This window comes from Rhodamnia argentea, chromosome 9 (genome assembly GCF_020921035.1).
Source record: "Rhodamnia argentea isolate NSW1041297 chromosome 9, ASM2092103v1, whole genome shotgun sequence".
Lineage (NCBI taxonomy): Eukaryota > Viridiplantae > Streptophyta > Magnoliopsida > Myrtales > Myrtaceae > Rhodamnia > Rhodamnia argentea.
In genome coordinates, this window is record NC_063158.1 from 26,832,600 (window position 1) to 26,855,687 (window position 23,088).

At 39.7% G+C, this 23,088-nt stretch overlaps 2 protein-coding genes across 2 annotated transcripts; both read right to left on the minus strand.

The window, feature by feature from the left end:
• On the minus strand, positions 1–13,657 carry LOC115755382 (protein NAP1). Its single transcript, XM_030694753.2, has 24 exons — positions 13,443–13,657; positions 12,123–12,555; positions 11,947–12,021; positions 11,546–11,626; positions 11,251–11,331; positions 11,035–11,117; positions 9,801–9,885; positions 9,139–9,264; positions 8,937–9,044; positions 8,107–8,151; positions 7,888–8,030; positions 6,765–6,897; positions 6,097–6,207; positions 5,904–5,982; positions 5,450–5,643; positions 5,076–5,221; positions 4,409–4,490; positions 4,211–4,321; positions 3,891–4,016; positions 3,681–3,820; positions 3,463–3,559; positions 1,976–2,967; positions 1,152–1,364; positions 1–685 (listed from the first exon to the last, which is right to left on the minus strand). The coding sequence occupies exons 2-24, from the start codon at positions 12,534–12,536 to the stop codon at positions 187–189; spliced, it is 4,164 nt and encodes a 1,387-aa protein (XP_030550613.1). The 5' UTR covers positions 12,537–12,555; positions 13,443–13,657; the 3' UTR covers positions 1–186.
• Positions 13,658–17,762: 4,105 nt separating this feature from the next.
• On the minus strand, positions 17,763–22,886 carry LOC115755384 (chaperonin 60 subunit alpha 2, chloroplastic). The gene is made up of 9 exons (XM_030694755.2): positions 22,743–22,886; positions 22,463–22,637; positions 21,231–21,352; positions 20,928–21,135; positions 20,686–20,831; positions 20,125–20,431; positions 19,722–19,972; positions 19,269–19,469; positions 17,763–18,483 (listed from the first exon to the last, which is right to left on the minus strand). The coding sequence occupies exons 1-9, from the start codon at positions 22,794–22,796 to the stop codon at positions 18,196–18,198; spliced, it is 1,752 nt and encodes a 583-aa protein (XP_030550615.1). The 5' UTR covers positions 22,797–22,886; the 3' UTR covers positions 17,763–18,195.
• Positions 22,887–23,088: the final 202 nt, after the last annotated feature.

Genomic DNA, 23,088 nt, shown 5'->3' on the forward strand with positions numbered 1-23,088 from the left:
GAAGAAAATGGAGCTTTTACGTAAACGTAGAAAGAGCTGTGAGATACAATCTGACATACAAATTCACTACGGTAAATTCGCATGTATGAACCCAATAATTGCTATGCAACCGATTCTAAGCGATCAATGAACGCGAGCAGATTTTACATAACTTAAGCCTTCTCTTCGTTTGAGCGCAGCTCTCTTCTACTTATATGATATTGGACCGGACCGAGATACTGCAAATCTAGGCAGCGGACTCGGACCACCTCTTCTCTCTGAACTCGAACCCTCCGGAACTTTTACTTTTCTGCTCGAGCTATAACCCAAAGGACCAGAGCGCCGCACATTCCTGTGCATGCTTTCAGTACTATGGAGGCTCCCCCCGGTGTTATCGAAATGGTGGTCCTGGCTGTGAGACGAGGACCCTTTGAAAAAACCTGAGTCATTAGCACTGTACTGGGGAGTCGAGTCGCCACGCAGCAGCTTTGATGCTGGAGAAGAATGTGCCAGAGACACAGCAGGTGAATGGCGAGGTGACGAGGTTAGCAATGCCAGAGGTGTTGATGGTGTATTTCCATAGTATTGGCCATATATAGAATGAAGAATGGTGTAAGGAACATGGGCTTCCAGAGCACTCCTTGGAAGGAACGGCGAGATCTCGCAAAGTTGATCCAAGAAGACGAGTTTAGCCACCAGATGAGACCTGCATAGAGTTCAAAATCCCATAAGATGCCTGCAAACGCCATTCAAATAGAATCTTAAGCATATCTTCCAGAGAAGTCTACGGGTGAAACTTCATAGGATCTCTTCCCTTGGCTTCTCAATATAGAATTTACCCATCTCATCGTCATGTCAAAGGATTATCTCGTCAACTTCTCTGCTGATGCAACTAAGAGTGGCATGCAAAGGCTTATATAGAGATTGGAAAGGACAAAGTAGACAGGTTCATAGAAACCAGACATGCAGACAATTGGCTGCATTAACATTGTTTATTAATCTCATGAAAACGCAGATATGAAGATACACAATTGAGTTACTACATAAATAATTCTATGATGTGCATGTGTGACCTTGCATGCTTGTCCCTACAATTGAGTTGCTGTAAACATTCTAGCGTTGTTGTGGTGAACTGAAGAACGTACAGTATAGATAGAAAAGATGTTACTTACCGGTTCATTTCATTCCAGGACTCTAATACAATCCCTGAAGAGAACTTGACAAAAAGTTGCATTGAAGTCCTTATGCTTGCTTCGGCAGAAAAGCGACTCTGTATGTCAGCATCTAATGCCTCACCAACATGGCCATTCGAGTAAGACTGTCTCTGCTGGTGTTCACGCTCCATCCTAACATACTCACTTCCTGCAATTACTGCATTAATGCACCTGCCAATGGGATGCCAGATCAACGTTTTCATTGTCTAAGCTGCCTAACCTCCACTTGGCAATGTATTTATCACAAATTACATATTCAAAATTTACAAGTTCACAATAACAGCAAATAATCACTCATGCCAAAATAAAAAGTAATAACAGTGGAAAGCACAGAACAAGAGTCAGTAGAAATAGTATCTTCCCTGGCACCACAGAGTCCACGCATTCACCAGCAACAAGAATTAACCTCATAACACACCTCAAAAGATTAATATAATGTTTGATTCATATACAAGCTGGCCAAAGTATCAAATAAACAATTTTATTCTCTCAACTCCTCTATATGACTGGTTTACCTTTTCCTTTCAGGAAAAACTTTCAAACCAAAATGTAACATAGTTCAGTTTGTCAGTTTAATTTAAAGAAAACAATCCAGATGACAGCATGGAAGAGATTATGGCTGAAATAACTATCATATAGGTAACAACAAGGGCCAAGTGCTCCTAAGCTGAGACAATGCACAAACAAGTCTGGTGTTTGTTAAGCATAACACTAGTCCAATGAATTAACAGGAGACTAGTTTTGCAGATGTAAAAGACAGCATACAGGACACAGAAAGCAACCTTGCCAAGCAATGAATGTTGTTGTTGAAGCCGCCTGTCTCAATATTGAAGGCAGTCATACTCCAGACGCTGGATGTCATGAAGCTAGCAAACAAGTATGGCAACAAGGTCCATGAACCATCATTTGCACCTCCGACTTCTTCCATAATGGACCTTACCCTCTCCGAATCGTGATCAGCACAAATACCCATACTGTTTGCCACCCCTCTTACCCTTCTGATTTCTTCCTTTTCTGGTATTTCATCAGGTATATGTTGAACTACCCCACCAAGTAATGAGTATATAAGCGGTGCAACTTCTTCAAGCACAGTTCCAGCTGCTTCAGCAAGTAGCCGATCAAAAGCTAGGGCTTGACCCGCCTGGACGCAGAATCCAATCAAAGTGTCCATATCCACAATCTGCTTTAGACAGGCATCTCTTTCTATTCGATCACTCGAGTGCATGCTACCAGCAACAGCCTCCAGAGTCTCACGGTTTGACCTCAGTGACGTGTCAATGCAATTTAACAGCGCTGCTGTATGTTCTTTCATCATTCTGTCTAGACGGTCGACACCGTAGCCACCAAATATGCGAACAAATGCTCGTAATTCTCTTGGATCAGTGACTGACTCAGCAAAATATCCTCCAACAGGTCTAGTGCTCTTGAAGCAATTATGAATTGGAGAAAACAGGATTCCAGCACCAGATATATCCTTAACTATATTCTCGATATACCAGTTGCATACGGCCTCAGTTGCAGATCCTGTATGTTGCTCCGCTGGTTTCTCAAACAAGTGCAGAGAAGAAACAGGTCCAGCAAAGACTTCTGTGAGTAGAACTTCTCGAATACCCTGAGTGAGGTCCATGCTGATGTGCTGCTCTGCTAGGTGGACTATGCTGATATGTCTTCGAAGCAGGGATTCCATGATGCTGGGACGATTCAGATCATTATCAGTTTTCAGTAGAGAAAGCAGTCGCCTCCTGAAGTTTCCGAGGATGCATTCTCTCATGTACTGCACATGTAAGTAGATTTAGGGTAATGAAGCCAAACTCCTGTATGTCAGTGATTCGAATTTAAGAGTGAACTATTGCCACTAAAATCATCGAAAACTATATACCTATACATAGTCTCCAATTTGACAAACTACAACAAATTTGCAGCAGTAACATATCGTGAGCACTCAGAATACTTATGCAACTATACACAAGGACCACCATTAAGGGTTGAATTAACTTGCAAAGGAAGTTACTGAGCATGTCCCCATGATAGAATAAACCTCATGTGCATGGTGAGATACAGTCAAAGAACACAAAAAATTTACCGCAAGGCAGCACCATAGCTTATCATGCAGTATTGTGCATTCTTTTATTGCAAGCTACTACTGACAAGTCAAACTTTGCATTTTCTAGGCTTTGTTGGAGTAAAAAGAGAAAGAAGAGGAGTGTCATGAGGGAGTATAAGGCGATTAATATTATTGATCCTAAGGGAGGAAGTTGGTATGCCTCACCTCTCTTAGAACAAATACATGGTTTAGAACACAAATTGGTTCCATATCATTTAAGACAGAGCATAAATTGGTCAGCCTCTGCATTGCAGCTTCTAACCTGTAAATGAAATACAGAAATTACCATTTAATACGACCGACACACTCTTTCTTTTAGATGAATAAGGAAATGAGAACAAAATAGAATGAAAGAAGAAGCCAGTCTCACAGAAATTCCTTACATTTTAATTGAATTAGTGTTCTCAGGATAGCTTTCATGCCCTGGCAAAAGAAAACCTAGAGGTCCTTTTGGAGTTTTGGCCGAAGGGAATGCAACTCTTGCTGCAGAATTCATATAAAAAGCAGCTCGCTCTGGAAGAAGCTGAGAATAGTCGCAAGTTAAGTTTTGTAGTAATGTAATACAGGAATGTTTCTACATGTGCATAAGGTACCTGAGTCTCTAGAGCACCAAAGCCCCCTTCTGAATCAAGAATATTAATTAATCCCTCTAATCCTCCCATAATTGATTCTATGAGGGATTCAACATAAAGAACTGCATCTCGACCAATTTTAGTTACCTGTCAGAGAAGAGATTAATGTTGCAATTATCGTTTTTCATCATCTTTTGCAATAATTTTCTCCTCCAACAACTTTAGATCATGAGATAACATATGAAAGTCATATCTTTTATTCAAACTTGCAGGCTAGTAAGAAAGTGACAAAAGGCAGAAGTCACTTATACTCTTTGTGCTTAGATTATGTCTAGGGTTACCTCTTCTGCAACAATTGGAGAAGCACATTCTGGAAAGCTGCTAGCAACTCCCAGCCATGCACAACAATGCTGAGGACGTCCTTCTGGTCCAAACATAGTGTTTCTAAATACCTTATCCAACAATAACACAAGTTTAAATCACAACTGCATAAGAGTTACCCTAATAAGGAATAAAAGGTCAGAGAAAGCTGAACTCACTGTGGTAAGGTGCTGATGGTAGAAATAAAGCTTTTTAAGACTTCCATGCTTTGATAATTGAAGCTCCAGTTCATCAACACACCTAAATTATCAAACTTATTTATGTCATTTGTTTCGATCTAAGCATCAATACAGGACTTCCACTTATTTGCTTACGGAAATCTTGGAGTGATGAGACTAAGGTAAAACTAATGCTGACGAAACTTAATGGTAGAGCCAGCAGATTGGAATTTTAGTTAAGATCAAACGCAACAGCTTTTTCATATTGGATTATTTTTTGGATGGAAGAAACTGCTAAAGGTTGATTACTTTGATCTGCAGGAAGACTGACAGAAACATTACCAGTGTGCAAATGCAAATTCACAAAATGGAAGTACAAGTACAAAGTGTAGATGTACTATAACCTACGGAAGTAAAAGAGGAATTGACTTCATGTTATAGGATATGTCAAGTTCCATCCCAACCAAATTACTCTTCAGACATTTTGTCTTTTAAACTTAGTTCCGTAGGTAATTGATGCTTCAATGAACTCCATGCAATTTTGAAATATAGTTTGATGTGGATCTCCAAGTTTCTGTTGAAAATCATGCACCACATTACCTTTCTAAAATGCTTTTATCTTCCCACAAAATAAACTGCAATTAGAGTTGCAATTGTAAACAAGCACCTTGACCAATTGTATGCTGCATTCCCTTCAGACAGTAAACCTTCCTTCCCTGTAGAAACAGTAGCTTTCTCCAAATGTCTGATGTTTATTGATGACCGTGAAGACGTGACAATCATCAATATTGACAACCAAACCTTTCGGAATTCCTGATCAGTAATGATAGATCTTCGTAAACAAGCTATGCATAAAGTAGATGCAGTTATTCTGAAGCGGATCTGAAAGACTAAGAGACGATAAAACTCAAAATTGGAAGGCAGTGTTGATGAAAGTTGGCAACACAATGCAAAAACTATCAATGTGATGCTTATGACTTTCAGAAAGTTCTCAAATCTTAATATTGATTGTTGACAATTGAAAGTAAAATGAGTTCTTACAGAAAGGTCACACGTGATGGCAGAAATATTTTCACCCTGAGGTTTTGGTATATTTTCAAGGTGCTGAACAATCTGCTGAAAGAGTCCTTTCAAGTTTGGACTCAGATCAAGAGCCACCATTCCAGGAGTACCTAGAAGGAACCGAATTCTACCGGCACATGAAGATAGATATGATAATGCATACCCACGTATCGCTGCACAAACATTGTAAATTAATTTACACAGGGCTCATGTAACCAATAAAAAAGAAAGTTGGTGCACTGAGAAAGCAAAAAAAAAGTGAGGTTTCTGTCGGAAGACATCATCGAGCCATTTATCTAGAAACTATAATGTAAAAGGTGCATAAAAGGGATCATTTTCCACAAGAAAAATATTGGAACGGGGTCAATATGGCATATTAAACAGAGAAATATATTCTGTCCTTTATACAAAAGATTCAAACAGAGAACCCAACCTGCAATATACTTGCGCACTAAGCAGCACAAGCGATCCATTCCATCTAATAAAAACCCAATAGTTGGATCACTTGGATCCTGCATCAGCATTCATACACTTAAAATTAAGCTAGCTGGTACAACCTGGGAAAGCAAGCTAAGCTTGACTGATGCAATAAGGCATAGGTCAATATAAGAGTAAAGACAACTTACTATATCTACTGGCACCACACGAGTGCTTTTCGATTTTGAGGATACAATCCCTACATGCTGAAAGTACCAAAGAACCTCAGATTGAGCCAAAGCCAAGGCTGAAAACACCATCTGTGGGAGAGAACCAACAGACCAAGAAGGATAAGCCCATATGAATAGAATCAGAGCTAACCTCATTCATTCTAGTCAGCACTCCAAAAAATGGCGAGAGGAACAAACAAACAGAGAGTAAAGCATTGCTAATCATAGGCTACGTGATGTTCTTGCAAAAAGTAGGCAACCTATGTATCACATTGAAATATCACGATAATTCTCGGTCCTGTTCACTTGCATGGACATCTTTTTTTTCTAAATACTACCCAACACTTCAATCATTGTCCCGTTGAAAAATATAACAACCCTGATGTTATCCTACATCAGCCTCTTCTTAGTCCCAGTGGGCAGAGATTGTTGATGCATAGTCCACCTTGAACAATTTTCAACAATGAAAAGTCTAGACTAAAGAAATGATCTTAACATTACTCAGGCCAGTAGAACTAAAATCACTCATTTTGGCCATCTCGGAATTTTGAAATTTACTTGTCCAGCAGTGACTGACAAATAAGGCATGCCAGAGTCATTTCTATCATGATAAGAGGCCCAAAGCCATGATGTATCAAAAATAACACCTGTATGTTTGGCGCCAATAAGCTAGGCTGATCAGTGAAAAACAGCACCATTCTTCCAATCTCTTGTTTTAACAGTATTCTTCTTTCCCGGTGAATAGCATCACAAGAGAATAGTGCTTGCTCATGCACTTCACTGCGGCAGTAAAAAATGTCGAATTATCAGTTCAAATATCAGTGATGCACCAAAATTGACATGGTAGCACTAAGAAGGTTAAAAACAGAGAGTCCTACAATCTCTTATTTTAACAGTATTCTTCTTTCACGGTGAATAGCATCACAAGAGACTAGTGCTTGCTCATGCACTTCACTGCGGCAGTCAATAATGTAGGACCATCAGTTCATATATCAGTGATGCACCAAAAATGACATGGTAGCACTAAGAAGGTTAAAAACAGAGAGTCCTCAACAATCCTGGCCCTCTCAATGTTTCAGATGGTGATCCAGTTAAATTGAATGAAAGAGGAACAGATGCCTACTTAACATACATCGTCCCAGTGTGTTACCCCACAATATTCATAGAACAGGAGTGTCCAAGGGTATGGTTGTCAGACACAAGCACAACAATCAGTAGCTAAGACATAGATGCCTGCCTGCCCTTATAAGGGTACTCAAAGTCTGCACATAGTAAGCAATAAGATGAACCTTTGAAATATGGTATAAACATATCACTTTGTAACAAACAAGGATTCTGCATCCGGCTCTAGGGGATGAAAATAATATTGATCACTCTTCGGCATTTCCAAATGGGTACGAGCAGATCATTTTATTTTGAAGTTAGTGTTTCAAGTCCTTGAGAATTAGCAACGTACATTTGCACAAAAGAAGAAAATCAGACGTGCAAAATGAATCTTTCACAATCCCAAAGCACGAGGTATGACCTGATAAGTCCCTTGAGCATGCATGTTTAATATAATCTTTTAATGAATAAGGTAAAGTAAATTATAAGTAATAAACTCAATCTAGGAAAATATACAGCAAAACAGGCAAGGACACAGCAGTAGCATGTTGACAACTTCTTGTGCGCTTTTTACATCAGAATTGAAAAAATCATTTACAGGTTTATATGGTTTTCCTCCTTCCACATGTCAAATTACAGCTAATTAGAGTAGGAGTTTAACCATACCTGATCATTTTCTCAACCTGCTTCGCAACACTATACTCCAGATCTGCTTCTTTTTGCTTTGTACGACCAGATTTTGCCATCTTCTTTGATTCTAGTATCCTCGGTAAGACATACAATTGGTAGTCCTCATGCAATAGCTCGTACTGCAGTTTTTAAGATAAGTCCAAAATCAAAAAGATAAAAGAAGAAGCCATCTCCACAACAGCCAATCAGACTCACCTCATCCCTGAATAGTGTGAGGATCAAATTTTCCTTCAGTACTACCTGAATATCAAGTGTCAAAACATGACACCAAGTAAGATGATGTTTTAACGACATAAATCTACCAGAAAATCAGTCACCCAAAAGAGCATCAGTCAACCAGTTGGCAGTCGACAAAGTCAATGGTACAATTGCAACTCTCAGCATAAGTACTAAAATCTTGAAAGTTCAGCTATTATATTATCCGAGGTTTTAAACCTTAAAAGGATTCCATTTCACAACAAGTAGTTTACGAATAGCTTGACTTATTGGAAACTCCACATCAGAACAATATAAAAAGAGCTTGTCTTCGCATGTACGAAGCTGGATGTTGAAGCATTGCACTTTAGGTGGAGTAGTACCAAACATTTGTAGTAGAGCTCGACTCTTTTTTATTATTATGTATAGTCAGGTTTGAGTAACTCAAGTAACAATTAAGTCAAGCTCAAGCACAAAGCTTGCAAGCCTAATAGATTAACGGTACTTATTACGCATCCTAACAATTGTTATACATTCGCATATTCAAGATGCATATCAATGTCATTATTGTTATTGTCCTTGAAAGGTCGAATTTACATTCAAATTAAATTTAATGTTAGATTGCAACAATCTCTTGACAATCAAGTAGCCAATGTGGTTTTCTGAGCAACATGCGTTACACAAAAAGATAATTTAGCACCACAAACTTCACACAATGATTTAAATTAGACTGGGCATCCAGAATCTTCAAGTCTGTCATAGTAGAGATGCACCACTTGCTTAAATCATTATTGCAGGGGTGAAATAGAACCATGAAAATTTCAGATTACCAGAGCAATATCAATGCTTGTAACACGAAGCAGCTCGTCAGGGCAAACAAGATAACCCAGCAATACCCACTCCCTATAGGAAGTAACATTTGCAAGATCTTGTGCTCTCTGCATGTAGAATTTGCATCAAGAGAGAAAGTTTTGTCAACCGCAATAAGAATTCACATAAAAAAGCTTCAGCATAACTTAAAGTGAGACGTACCATTGGGTGAGCAGAATTGGTCAGTATATCTGGGTATCTCGGATGATATGGGCTTAAGAATCCCTCATTTCTTAGCTTCCTCGTATCTGTAGAGAGAAAAATTATAGGACCTACAGCCTCTAAGACCTGGAAAAGGAAAACAAAGGATAAATTGCACAATTTATGTAAAAAATCTTGGAAACTAATCACAGGAGACAACCCACAAGATAACCACTAGCGACTTCAGGGTCATCTGTGTTTCTGGTGTCAAAATGCATGTTGTAACCATAAGTAATACATATTCTGGCCAATTCAATGCTGGGGAAATTTTCATTTCATACCACGCATGTTTTGAGAACTGAAAACCAACATGTTGATTTGATAGGTAAAGAACCGCTATGAAAGGATACAATTGACATATTATCTTAAATACTCATTATTCTGCATGGCAGATTGGCAAGAGATACTAGCACTATTATCTAAGAATCTAAATGACAGGTTGCATCTATCAAGAGGGGAAAAAACCTGAAGAAAGAGCTCCTTCATGAGACATCCATGGTGACATAAAAGGGGATAGATCTATGGTTCAAAACTCATCCACGACTAAGGCCAACTAAGATGTCGCTTATATAACTAGGGCAAATAATTCTATGAGAATTTAAAAGCCCAAAGATGAAACTGACCTCCCCAATGCGTGGGCTGACGAAATTTAAGTCCTCTTGCAGTCCTCTCAATGGTGGATCATAAGAGTCTATGAACTGCACTAACCTGCAGTTCAGATAGAGAATACAAAGTATGAAGAACAGGTAGATTGGCCACGCAAGGAAACTGATATGATCGGTATACTAGTGCTAGTAGGCCTCCAACTAAAGCTGAAAAAATTAGGATCCAACTTCTAGACAAATATAACAATCATGAAACTTTCGCAATAAAAACTCATTCATACAGAAAAAGTTAAGGTCCTAATTTGAAGCCTGTGGTCTTATGGAAGTCTATTCTGATTGTTCTGCTTCTGCTTCAATCATGGTTTTGTTATGTGCGCAATGCACGTGTTGAGTCTCAAATGAGAGATTAATCTTGACGCAAATGGGAGAGTCGAGATAGTCTCAAAGTCCTGCATATTCAGGGCTTCTTCTTTCAGGTCAACTTGTCAGGATCACGTGTACACATGATCATCATGTATGATGAATCCTGGATTCCAGGCATGCCTTATTTTTTAAAATGGCAATGAAAAAGAACTGAAGAAAGCAATTCTATGTATTTAAGTATTCCGTAATCTAAAATCAAGTCAACGTTAAATAAAAGAGCAGTCAACAATAGTCTTAATATAGCTCCAGATGAACTAAACATAAATAGAGCCAGAAAAGTAAGCTAATCACTCGTTAACTACATTCAACTATGGGCGTTGCGTCTACTTCATTAACTATGTATGCGTATCTTTCCTAGATTCATGGCAGATGCAACATATCCAGCACAGGCAGAGTAGATGAACAGCTGAACCTTAGTCAGCAGCAAAATATATTTCTCTCTGTTTGTTTCCATCAGATACTGATGTCTTTTACCAAATCATCCTGAAGTTACATTGACCAAGAAAAGACAAAATATATGCTGGAGAATTGTGGACTTCAAAGATTAGATTAAAGAAAATCTTTCAATATTAACCTGAATATAGTGCATCCAAGTGCCTTACGCCAGCCCTCAGGATTCTACAAAAATTAATCCTGTACTAATTACTACTTCCCCAAGCTCCCTTCACACAATTATGATTACCTTCAGCCCTTTGTGAGAGTCAGGCAACAAATTAGCTTTTGCTAAGTGAGGAATCAGGCAGGTATCAGATTCATACCAGTTATGTATCCATGGCGACTTTGGTAAAATTACATTCTATAGGAGTGAACAAATAGTGACGGTTCCAACCTATAGTAAAAGTCACAGTCTCGCTCGTTTCTTGCCATTGAGTGTACAAGGTTGTATGTTTGCAGCATCATTTTCCTGGGTAGCTGTAATAAGATGAGAAAAAGATTCATGTGAGAAAGGACATTTCCGGAAGAAATGCATATAAATTCAAAATACATGGTCAAGTAAAGTAGATCAAGCAGAGAATGCTGATAGGCAACACAAAAGAAAACTTGCCTTCTCAGAGAAGAGATTGACACGGACAAACGAACAAAAGAGATCCATAAAAGCATGCAGAATAAGTGAGTTCTGATGTGGCTGCAAAAGACTGTCTCAAGTTATCAGAGATTTCAGAGATAAAACAAAGAAACCACACTTGGCTGCCCATCAGCCGTCATTCTATTTTAAAGAAACTGCGATATGTGAGAAATCGGGCAACAAGACTCAGGATGAGCCTGCAAAGGCCACTATCGAACCAAACCCAACAATATATTTGTGAAACATGGACGAAAGAACCAACCCAGCACCATACCAGCAGAGTAATGACTGTACTGCTGAGATCCAGAATAAGTCGCAGAGCTTGTTCCCGATATGCCATCAAGTCCAGAAGGAGCTGACCCACAAAAATTGCCAGGTAAGCTATCTCTACGTCATAGTCTAATAACAATGTAACAGATCTCTCAACATTGTTTCTGTAGCAATTCCACAGCTATCAATAGAAGAGCTCGAGCTCTTCATAGAACAATGCACAGTGGTAAGACCTCACATCATGGTTCAGTGGAGAGATTAGGTAAACGAGCTTAACAAACTAAGTGCAGAGAAGGGCTGATTGTTAGACATCACAGACAACGGATAAAGTATAAAGCATTCGTCTTTATCTTCACAACATCAGTTGTTGAACTCAAACATGAAATGAAGTATAAAGTGTCCGACCTGAATCCATGGTTCCAAATTTTGCAGATGAACATCGGCATCATCGTGCAAGGCATCCAAGGCAACTTTGTCAACCTGCATTCATGTTCTCCGATCATTTGCCGAACTTATTGGTTTGAATGGTCCAACCTTCAGCATTTAGGGAAAGTAAAAAAGAAAAGAATACCAGGTCTTACACGCTCAAGCTGTAATTTGCTGAAATGTTCTGGAAATTTCTTCGAGAGCAACAAACATATTCTCGGATAATTGGGCAACAAGCCTGCTTTCCAGAATGATTCTGTGAACAGATGATTAACAGGATCCGGGTAGTCAAGAATCTGGTTTAGTCTATACATTTTGGCCATGAGGCCTTCTGCAACTTCATTAAGTTGAACTACCCACTGCATATTTAGACCCTTCTGGGATCCACTTGTGCTCTGGACCTGTTCATCATGACCAACATTCCTAGAGGCCCTGGTTGTGGCAGGAGAAGTCATATCAGAGCCCAGGTACTCAGTCCATCTTGAGGGGCCTTCCCATTCTCTTGACCTAGAAGAAGTAGATGACATTGATATATCTTGGCTGGGAAGATGTTGACGAGATTTCGCCATCAATAGTTACACTAAACGGCTGCAATCAAGCATTTAAATTAGTGGCACTTGTGGGCAATTCAATCATTTTGCAAGGAAAAGGTACATAAAGGTTAAAAATGTGCCGAATGCAAACTAGGAGGAGGATGAACTGAATTAGCAAGTAAAAGAGTAAAATCTTCCCATGATTATGGTCAAGAAGCTATGAATTAGAAAATAAGCATACTAGGTACTGAAGCATCCAAGACACAGAACCACTGTTCTTCCAGGACAAAATCAGTATAACTGGAAAAATGCACCCAAGGAGAGTGCTCAAAACACGTGTTGATGCGCGCATGGAGAGAGAGAGATTTCAAGCATAAATGCAATGGCTTAGATAAGAGAGAGACACTTGCTTGAATTCAACAAGCATCTCATAGGACTACCTTAACAGAGTTGGCAAGAACAGAGAAATGGACTCCAGTCCCCTCAAATTATGGGAAAACATGCTTCCAAACTTGCATGATGGGAATAACAAAGCACAAACACTTAACGAGAGAAACTAAGGTTCAATGTTTCAGCTGTCTGTCCGTGCATAATCCACACGCAGCATAAAAAGACAACAATTCCCAAAAACGACATTTCCATATTTTAGCTAAATTTAGTATCTCTGCACCTTAATTAACCATAAGTGCTGGAGTAGAGGCAGCATAGACAGGGAAGACGGACACAAATTATGAGAAATTGTACCTCGAAAGACAGCAAGCATCAACATGCGAGCGCATCACCAAAACGAAACATAAGCAAACGAACGATCACAAGAAGCGACATTCTCCTCCCAAATTAGCGAACTCCACTTCCTAATCAATCGCGACACACTCATTTCCAAGAGCAAGGTTCCAGCAAACGCTCACCCCCGAGCAACCAGAAGCGAAAGAGGAGACCGGCCTCTTGTTCAGAGATCCGCGGGAGGAGGAGAATTCGGGAAGCGGCGCGGAACCGACATTCGTCAACGCTGCGTTCAAACTCCCCCCCGCGCTTCTCGCAGCAGGCAGAGAGAGAAGCTTGGAGTAGAAGAATAGAAGAGACGGAGAGGCGACGATGGGAGAGAACGCGCGAGCTTTTCGCTTCAGATCTGTGAGTGAGAGAGAGAGAGTGTGTGTGTGTGTGTGTGGGTGGGTTTAGAGAGAGAAAGAGGAGTGGTTTACTGACATAGTTAAGAGCAGGTGAGATAATTCCACCCGAGAAGGAAAGAGATGATGAAAGAGGTAATCGTACCCGTAATTCGCTTCGACGGCACGTGCTAATCATATACATAATTTTTAATTTTGATTCTACATATCAAATAATAGAATTACGAAAAAAAAAACATTTATGCACGTCAATTTATCTCAACACGAAAATTAAATTATATCGTGTCTTGTCTTGTCGCATTATTTCGAATTTATTATGTGATTTATATTTTAATCCGGAATTGCGCAAACAAGCGGAGCGTATCCAACATTATTGACCTTAGAGTTGGGCCGTATTTGGGTATCATATTACGTAGCTCTTTTGTAACATTAAAATTTTAAGATAACTTACCAGTTCTCAACAATATACAGCAAATAAACATATTTAGACCACAGTCTAATCAATTTTTTTTTGTGGGCGCTAATGTTCACTTTACATTTCATAAACGGCATTAGTATGACATGCTCATATACATATAAATTTATAAACCAAACTTCCCGTACACATCAGTTAATCATGAAAATTTAAATAATCTATGTGGCCCCACATCCTAGATAGATAGGTAGATGGGTAGATGCACCCTAGACTTCAAAAGCATCCTAACATTCTCCTCGACACATTATTTATGTTTGTGTTACGGGGTCATGGATCAAATAGCTACGCTAGCACTAAAGTCTCACTTCGACCTCGGTTCAATCTTCTCGGCTTTTCATCATTTTCCCCATCCTTGAGTGATGAAGAATCAAACTGTCACCTTGCTGAGCAAAAGCTTGATAAGACGCCATGAATTTTATGCTCGAATCACGGCGTCTTTCACCTAAAATAACTTTCGGAATCACGATTTATCCCTAAACGCGTGTCGATAGAGAGCCGCCCTCAATGAAAATGGACCGTGGGAGCTAGTAGAAATGAAATTCCGATAAGTCAGAATCACTTTTTGGTTGTTTATATTTGCACCATCGCGTCTCTCTTTTTAGTTACTAACAAAGTAAACAAATTGAAAACGGATCAATCCTAGCAAGAGCAAGAAATAAGCTATAAGATGATGAGCCACAAGGGAGTGGGATGCACGATCATCAAACTCCTTTGTTGTAGATCTCTACGAAACATGAAATTTTTTTTTCCCTCACATGTCATTGACTCTTCTTTTTTTTTTTTTTTTTTTTGTGGGGGAAGTGGAGTTTGATGGAAACCAGTTCATTAGGATATGAATGAAAAGAAAAAACATACTTAGCTTAGACATCAAGCCAGCATGATTGCCCTTTTTCACTGCACAAAATGTGGCTGTATTCACCTATAGAACATAGACATGTTGGTCCCTTGTAGCCGTCCATTCCTCATTCTCAAAGTGAGCTTCAAAGGGAAGTCATTTCTGTGGAGCACTAATCCTAGTGACCCTGTTTCATTCATCTCGTATCCCCTTTTGATTGTTCCATCTGATGCAACTGATGACATCCTTCTTACATCAAATTGCAAATTGGCAATGACAGCAACGTGGGTGAATACAAATGGCTGCACCCAATGACACCAACTTACCAAGTTTTCACCTTCTTGAGATGAAAGCGGATGGGGGAACCTTGAACAGGGACTCTTTCCTGCCAGTCAGCCTTTGATGTTCTTACTCGAGGAAAAGGAAAGTGCCACCTCAAAAGGGACTTTCTAACTTCCATGACAATGAATGACCTAACCAGTTCCGGCGCAATGTTTTCTAGGGATGAGCATGGTTTCAAGGTAGAATCGAGAACCTGGAACATGAACCTATAGAATCCTGTCTGATTCCAGGTTTTAAGATATGCAGAGTAGATTCCAAATTCCAAAAATTGAGGAACCTGTCCGAACGGGTAAGTTACAAGTTCCACTATCTAGAACCCGGATCCTAGATCCTGAAATAAATTTATATATTTTTCTTGGTATATATTTTTGCACGATGTTATAATGTTCTATGGCATCCGATGATGAGTGTATAATCTAGAGTCAAACAAATTTTTAGGTTTCAAGTTCCAAAAAATGATAAAAGTGTTCCAATGAATTGGTTTCGGGTTCTAAATATAACTTGTATGGAATTCAAAATCACTCACCTTTATTTTCTCTTAAATGTTATAGCGTTCACTCTCATTTTGCTTAACTAAAAATGAAAAAATAAAATAAAATAAAATAAATTGATAGGTTCTCGGATACTCTGAAACCGACCCTAGAACCTGTGACGGGGTAGGTTCCAGGTTCCAAAGTATGACGGGTAGGTTCTAGGTTCCAAAAAATGAGGAACCTGTTCCGACGGGTAGGTTTCAAGTTCTAAGTGGAACCTGTAAGGAATCTGGAACCGCTTACCCCTAATGTTTTCAAAGGACAAAAGGTGAGAACCCCCAAATAAATACCAAGATGCATTCTTCAATGACTTGCGGTGCTGCTGTCTATCTTCGAAGCACAAGGCGTTACGCTGTTCAGTCTTAAAAGAAACTACAAGGTGCTATTGAACGTTGGAGAACATTAGCTGAACAATGGTTTTAATTCAAACAATATGTTGTGTGTGAGAGAGATTTTCACGTGTTGTACAGATTGCAGAAATGTGGCTGCCATTAAGCAATTCAGAGGAACTATCCGGCTCTCAATACCCGACCTCAGATTACTTCAATTTATGACGGTGCCAGATCTTGAAGACCGGCCAGATAAGGGAGATTACACCTCTCCAGTTCCCCGAAATATGTCATGCCCATCTTCATTTTGGAAAAGCACACATCATATATTTTTATCAAGGAGAGCTCTCTGACTTGGCATTTATCCTGAGCAATGGAGCATCCGCCTGTTCGTTTTACCGTTAGTCATCACTTCATATTTCATAACAGCATAAGTATCACATGCTCCTAGACATAAAATCACACTTTCCGTACACAATAGTTAATCATGAATATTTAAGTAAGCTATGAGGCCCTACATAGATAGAGGTAGCTGGACAGATACAACCTAGACTTCGAAAGCACCTTAAAATTGTCCCCGAGACATAATTTATGTTTGTGTTACAAGTCATGGCTCAAGTAGCTACACTAGCACTACAAACACATTCAAACATCAAAAGTCTAACTTCAACCTCGGTTCAATCTTCTCGGCTTTTCATCATTTTCCCATAGTCGAGGGATGAAAAATTAAACGTTACCTTACTAAACAAAGCTTAATAAGACGCTATAAATTACATGCCCGAATCACAATGTCTCTCACCCAAAATAATTTTTAGAATCACGATTTACGCCGGAGTGTGTGTCAATACAAAGCTACCCTCGATGAAAATGGACCGTGGAAATTAGTAGCAATGAAATTCAGGTAAGTCGAATCACCTTTTTGGCTGTTTATATTTGTACCCTCACACCTCTCTTCTTTTGCTACTAACAAGTAAACAAATTGAAATGGATCAATCATACCAAGAGCAAGAAATAAGCTATAAGATGAACCACAAATGAGTTGGATGCACGATCATCAAACCCCCCCTTTTTTTTTTTGGTCGAATATCATCAAACCCCTTGTTGATCTGCGAAACGTGAAAATTTTTTGGCCTCACTTGCCATTGACTTAGATTAGGCATCAAGCCAACGTGATTGCTTTTTCACTGCACAAAATATAGCTATTCACCTGTAGAACATATTGGTCCCCTGTAGCCATCCATTCCTCTTCTCAAAGTGAGCTTCAAGGGGAAGCCATTTCTGTGGAGCACTAATCCTAGAGAACGTGTTTCATGCATCTTGAATCCCTTTTGATTATTCATCTGATGCAGCTGATGACATCACTCTTACATCAATGGCAAATTGGCAAATTGGCAACGACAGCAACGTGGGTGAAAATAAATGTGTGCACCCAATGACACCAACTTACCAGGCCTTCACCTTCTTGAGACCAAAGTGAATGGGGAACCTTAAACAGGGACCATTTCCTGCCAGTCAACCCTTTTGATGTTCTTACTTGAGAAAAGGGAAAGTTGCACCTCAAAATTGACTTTCTAACTTCGATGACAATGACCCAATCAGTTCTGGCACAATGCAGGCATTCCTCAATGCTTGCGATGCTGCTAACTATCCTCAACATACAAGGCGTTACAGTGTTCAGCCTTAAAAAAAGGGTACAAGGTATTAAAGATTGGAGAAACATCAGAGGACATTAGCTGAACATTTGCGAACAATATGTGTGTGAGAGAGAGATCAACATGTTACACAGATTGCAGAAACGTGACTGCCATTAAGCAATTCGGAGAAACTATCCGGCTTTCAATATCCAACCTCGATTACTTCAATTATGGCAGCGCCAGATCTTGAAGACCACCCAGATAAGGGAGATGACACCCCCCCAGTTCCCGAAAATATGTCATGCGCATCTTCATTTTGAAAAGCACGCATCCATGAAGCACGGATATTCTTTTAACAAGGAGAGCTCTGACTTGGCATTTATCCTGAGTGCAATGGAGCATCCGCTCGTTTGTTTTACTTTAAGGTGTTATTCCAGGCACAAGTGGAATGGGTGGCTTGGGCGTCTTTGTTTTCTCCACCAATATCGCTTGGGTAGTCAACACGGTCCCTGCAATGGAAACTGCACTTTGTAGCGCACACCTTGAAACCTTGCATGGATCTATGACTCCAGCACAGAGAAGATCTTCATATTTGCCCGTCATTGCATTGTAACCGATTTGCCAACCACATGTTCGGGTATGCTCCACTATGGAATCACCATCTGCTCCTGCATTAGTTGCAATAGCTTTCGCTGGAGCAAGGAGTGCCTGCAATTGCAATCCGTTATTGACCACCTGAAAGAACAAAGACACCCCCAGAACAACAGCAAAATGCTACAAGCGATTCTCGACTCGATGCATTCCGCTTAGAATGGCCAAGCAATTATTGAAGACATAAGGCAGGTTATCATTCACAAGAGAAAGTAGAACATAGTTTCCCCAAGCCCATAAAAGAGGCTGTTAGACTGGTCAACTGAGAAAAAGTTGACGTATAGAATTCAATGATCAACAAAGAAAGCATATCCACTCCGGAACCATTGTACACACACCTATATCAGGCAATGCCAGCTTCCAGCCTTGCCTATGTTGTCTCGCCTTTATTTATTCAACAATGGCAACTACACCCACCAATTTGAGCTATTCATTTGACATGCAACACCACTATTCCCAAGTCTACTGAACATTAGATATTCACGACAGGTTTATTTTCAAGGCATAATGTTGTCTCAAGCCATTGATAAATAAAGTAGAGAGCAACCGATAGATCTGCCTGCACATTTACTATTACAAACATACAGAGCGCAATCAACTTAATAACTTGGCCATGGTTTGTCCCTGTATATCCTCAAAGCCGCCATTATCACTGCACAACAACATTGCCGATTTGCTAGAGAACAGCGGCACCAGAGGATGCTCATTGGACCAAACTATGTATGCATGAACAACATTTGGTCAAGTACCAACCACCTCAGTTTCCTTCCAGCTACTTGCTGAAATTTAAGTTACACAAAAAGATGCGCTCAAAGAAATAAAAATGAAAGCAGAAATCATACTGCTGCCACGATGTCAGAACCAATCTGCTCCTCTTGATCTTCCATCTTGCTCTTTATCTCAGGAATATACTCAGAAAGATGTACATAAGCTGCACCACCACCAGGTACTATTCCCTCAACCATCGCAGCAAATGTAGCCTGCTTTGCATCCTCTATTCTAAGTTTTCGGTCTTCAAGTTCCACCTCAGTGTGTGCTCCTACCTAAGTTGATTCCACATTGCTTAATATGAAAATAGAGACAACACTGAATCGCTTTCATAGAACTTTCTGATGGACTCATACGCAATACAGAACTTTGAATTTGATGAGTAAGTGCAATTATTTAATATCTGAGGACATTGGTCGGATCTCCAATTCATGTGCTCTGTACATCTTTAGTTCTGCAAACAAGGTGCATAAATAGACTATATGTGAGTTGAAACTGTCTCTAAAAGAATGTGGGATATTGCAAACCTTAATTACGGCCACTCCACCAGTGAGTTTGGCAATTCTTTCTGCGAGTTTGCGTGAATGGTATGCACTGTCAGTTTCAGCTAAATCCTTCTTAATCTGGGAAATCCTTGCCTGGATTTCAGCTTTAGTAGAAGGATCAGCAACAATGATAGTTGAGTTACTACTGATGGTTACTTTTCTAGCAATGCCAAGCTGATCGGATGTCACACCATCGAGTGTTAGACCCAAGTCTCCCGAGAGAAAATCAGCACCTGATGTTATTACAATGTTAATGGAACAAAAAAAAAAAAGCAGAAAATGTAAGCTAATGACCGAAATATCATCATGCGGTTTGAGTGAGCATGCTTCTTGAAGGAACTTAAGACAACAAATAAACAAAGGTAGCCATGCTTTACAAGTTCACCTGCCAATAAAGCGATGTCCTGCAAGACACCTTTTTTTCCTTCTCCAAATCCTGGACATTGCACGACAGCTACATTAAGCAAGCCTTGCATTTTGTTCACAACAAGTGTTTCCAGTACTTGTCTTGATATATCCTCTGCAACGATTAGCAAGGGGACGCTTAATTGAGCTGCCTTCTCCAGCAAAGGAACCATTTCCTTGATATCTGAAATCTTCTGATCAGTCACAAGGACTTTGGCATTCTCGAACTCCACGAGAGATCTATCTTGGTTTGTAATGAAATGAGGCGACATATAGCCCTTCTCAATCTGGCAGAAAAAAATCTGACATAAGTAAAGAAATCATATAAAGGGGAATTTATTATTGAAAAAATGTGTATGCATTCAACAAGCTCAGGGTCTGTCGATGCATTCAATCAGAAGACTTAAGCCCTTTAGGAGACCGAGTTCAGCAGATAGAGAGGTTGCAAAAGAGAATAAGAAAAGAATAACTCTTTCCACATTTTGCAAGGAGAAAATTATCCAACTCCTCACTATTTCAAACCTAAAGCAAAATTCACCACCTTCATTCCTTCTTCGACTAGAACAACGGTTTCAGAAGATGAGGACGACTCGATAGAGATTACTCCATCATGTCCAATCCTTTCAATAGCATCAGCAATTAATCCTCCAACAAAGTCATCGTTTCCAGCAGAGATTGACGCCACAGCTTCAAAATGGTGAAAAAATTTCAGAATTTCGTCATGAATAGCTCATTTCTTGGACAAAGGGCAAAAAAGAAATAAAAAAAAAATCAACCACTAACCTTTGATATGATCACTCCCTCTTATAGGAAAGCTCTTTACCTTCAAAATCCTGACCAATTCTTGTACAGTCTTGTCCATTCCCTTTTTTATGGAGATTGGATTAGCCCCAAATGAAACTGCCAATAACCCGGATTTGATCATTGCTCGAGCCAAGATAATTGCGGTGGTTGTGCCATCACCAGCCAAGTCATTCATGCGGCCAGCTACCTGGAAGTATTTACATTTGAGGGGAAAAATAGAAATTTAAGAGTTAAGCATGAGAGCAAGCTTCTGGAGAGAAGTAACTATCAACCATGAATGACCTCTTGAACTAACATTGCCCCGGCATTCTCGATTGCATCTGAAAGTTCTATCGCTCGGGCAATCGTGACACCATCATTTATTACTTTCAGAGATTCGGACTCTGAGAGGACAACATTGCGTCCTGAAGTAAAGAGAGATTAAATAAATCAATTAGGCCATAATGGTAGAATCAGTCCACTATCTAAACTTAACTGGAAAAAACGAAAATCCATACTATGGTCAGTCGACGAACAACTGATCAGACAAACTTATATTTTTGTTGTGAGAAATTTTCCGGTAAAAGGGCTTTCTCATACCCCTCTAGATATATCAATAACATAAAGAAGAACAAAATCCACCAGAATAGCATTGATATTCCTGATAATTCTTGACTAAGCATATATCGTTGAAAAGAAAATTGACAAATCATCCGGCTCCATAAGCCGAAACCGACTGAGCATTTTTACGAGTGTAACGTTGGTTGTCCTAGGCAAGGCTAACATCAGAATTCAAGTTTCAGCATCCATTGTCTCTCTTCCTTTTAAATGCTAAAATATTTTGCTAAAAACTGTTTTTCACGGCATGCTGTAGAATCAATTAATAGAGCTTGTCTAATTAGTTATATTGTTGGGTTCAGCAATTTGGACAGTACGAATAAAATATCCATATATTGAAGAAATTTCTTTTTCTAACTAGGGGACTGTGTTCTGTGTATAATTATTTCCCCTCGCAACCAAAACAGCTCAATTGTGTGTGGGCGGTGTCAAATAACAATCTTCTTTGAATAGGATTATCTAAGAATACTCCGTGAATTACTTCAAGTCGATGGTGAAAAATAGGACTGAAGCAGCAAAATAGAAAATGAAGAAATGGATAAAAGTGGAATTTGGAAACTAGGACAGGTCAGTCAGCCTTGAATGTAGGAATTTTTTTAATTCGGAACATCTAGCATTGCTCTTTTGACAAAAGGAAAAGTTCATATGCAAAACTCAAGCTAGAAGCGCACAGTTCTATGCATAAGCCTTCAAGATAACTCTCAACTCCAATGTTGCGCAAAACTAGACCAGCCAGCTCCCTCATAACTAAAAAGCAAAAACACACTATCTCTCACTCTGTCCAAATGGCCACTGCACTAAAACCCATTTCATCTCAACCCCCATGAAAAACAAATAATCAGATGAACAAATAATTCCAAGATTAAAATGACAGAAACAGGAATTTCAGAAGAAGCAACAGAACAGAGTCCACATACCTCTAGGTCCTATAGTAACAGAAACGGCATCAGCTAACTTATCAATCCCGGATTGAAGAGCCTCTCTGCATTCCTTGCCAAAAGATATCTTCTTTGGACCTGCTTTTACCACAAAGTTTCCGACTTTTTGCCCGTTTCTCCATAGACCCAATACCCTCCTATTTCCACTCAGATTCTGAACGGTGAACAGCGCCCAACTTTTCAATCTCAATCCAAAGAGTATCATTCGTAAAAGGGCATGAAAAAATAGAGGGAAAACAAAAGAAAAAGAGGAACTTACAGGAAAGAACAGCTTCTGAGGGAAGATTGAAGATGCTGTGAAGTAGGCAGACATTCTCAGGGCGGTTCTTCTTGGGTTTTCCGAGGGTTTTAAACTCTGATGTTCATAGATCCCGCCGGTTCAATCAAGATGGACCGGAAAGAAAAAAGACGCACCGGACACTTTCTGGATCGGGTCAAATGGGCCTTTCTAGAGCAAGCGACAAATTTTCCCTACAAGTGTTTAAGTTTTTATTGACATTACTATCTGATCGTCCTTTCCTTCCCTGAACCGGAAAAGATCGCCACGGCCGGCGGATTCTGCGACGACGTCATACTTGTCAAGGCAACCGCCCGGCGCCCCCGAC

Excerpts from the sequence above, each read along its gene's own strand:
- LOC115755382 (XM_030694753.2), bottom strand. The coding sequence starts at position 12,536 with ATGGCGAAATCTCGTCAACATCTTCCCAGCCAAGATATATCAATGTCA. Across the intron at positions 8,031-8,106 it reads TCACACTATTCAGGGATGAG|TACGAGCTATTGCATGAGGA; the intron begins GTGAGTCTGATT and ends TAAAAACTGCAG. Across the intron at positions 4,017-4,210 it reads CTCCAATTGTTGCAGAAGAG|GTAACTAAAATTGGTCGAGA; the intron begins GTAACCCTAGAC and ends CTTCTCTGACAG.
- LOC115755384 (XM_030694755.2), bottom strand. The coding sequence starts at position 22,796 with ATGTCTGCCTACTTCACAGCATCTTCAATCTTCCCTCAGAAGCTGTTC. Across the intron at positions 19,973-20,124 it reads GGACATCGCTTTATTGGCAG|GTGCTGATTTTCTCTCGGGA; the intron begins GTGAACTTGTAA and ends TAATAACATCAG. Across the intron at positions 18,484-19,268 it reads GTTCTGACATCGTGGCAGCA|GCACTCCTTGCTCCAGCGAA; the intron begins GTATGATTTCTG and ends TTGCAATTGCAG.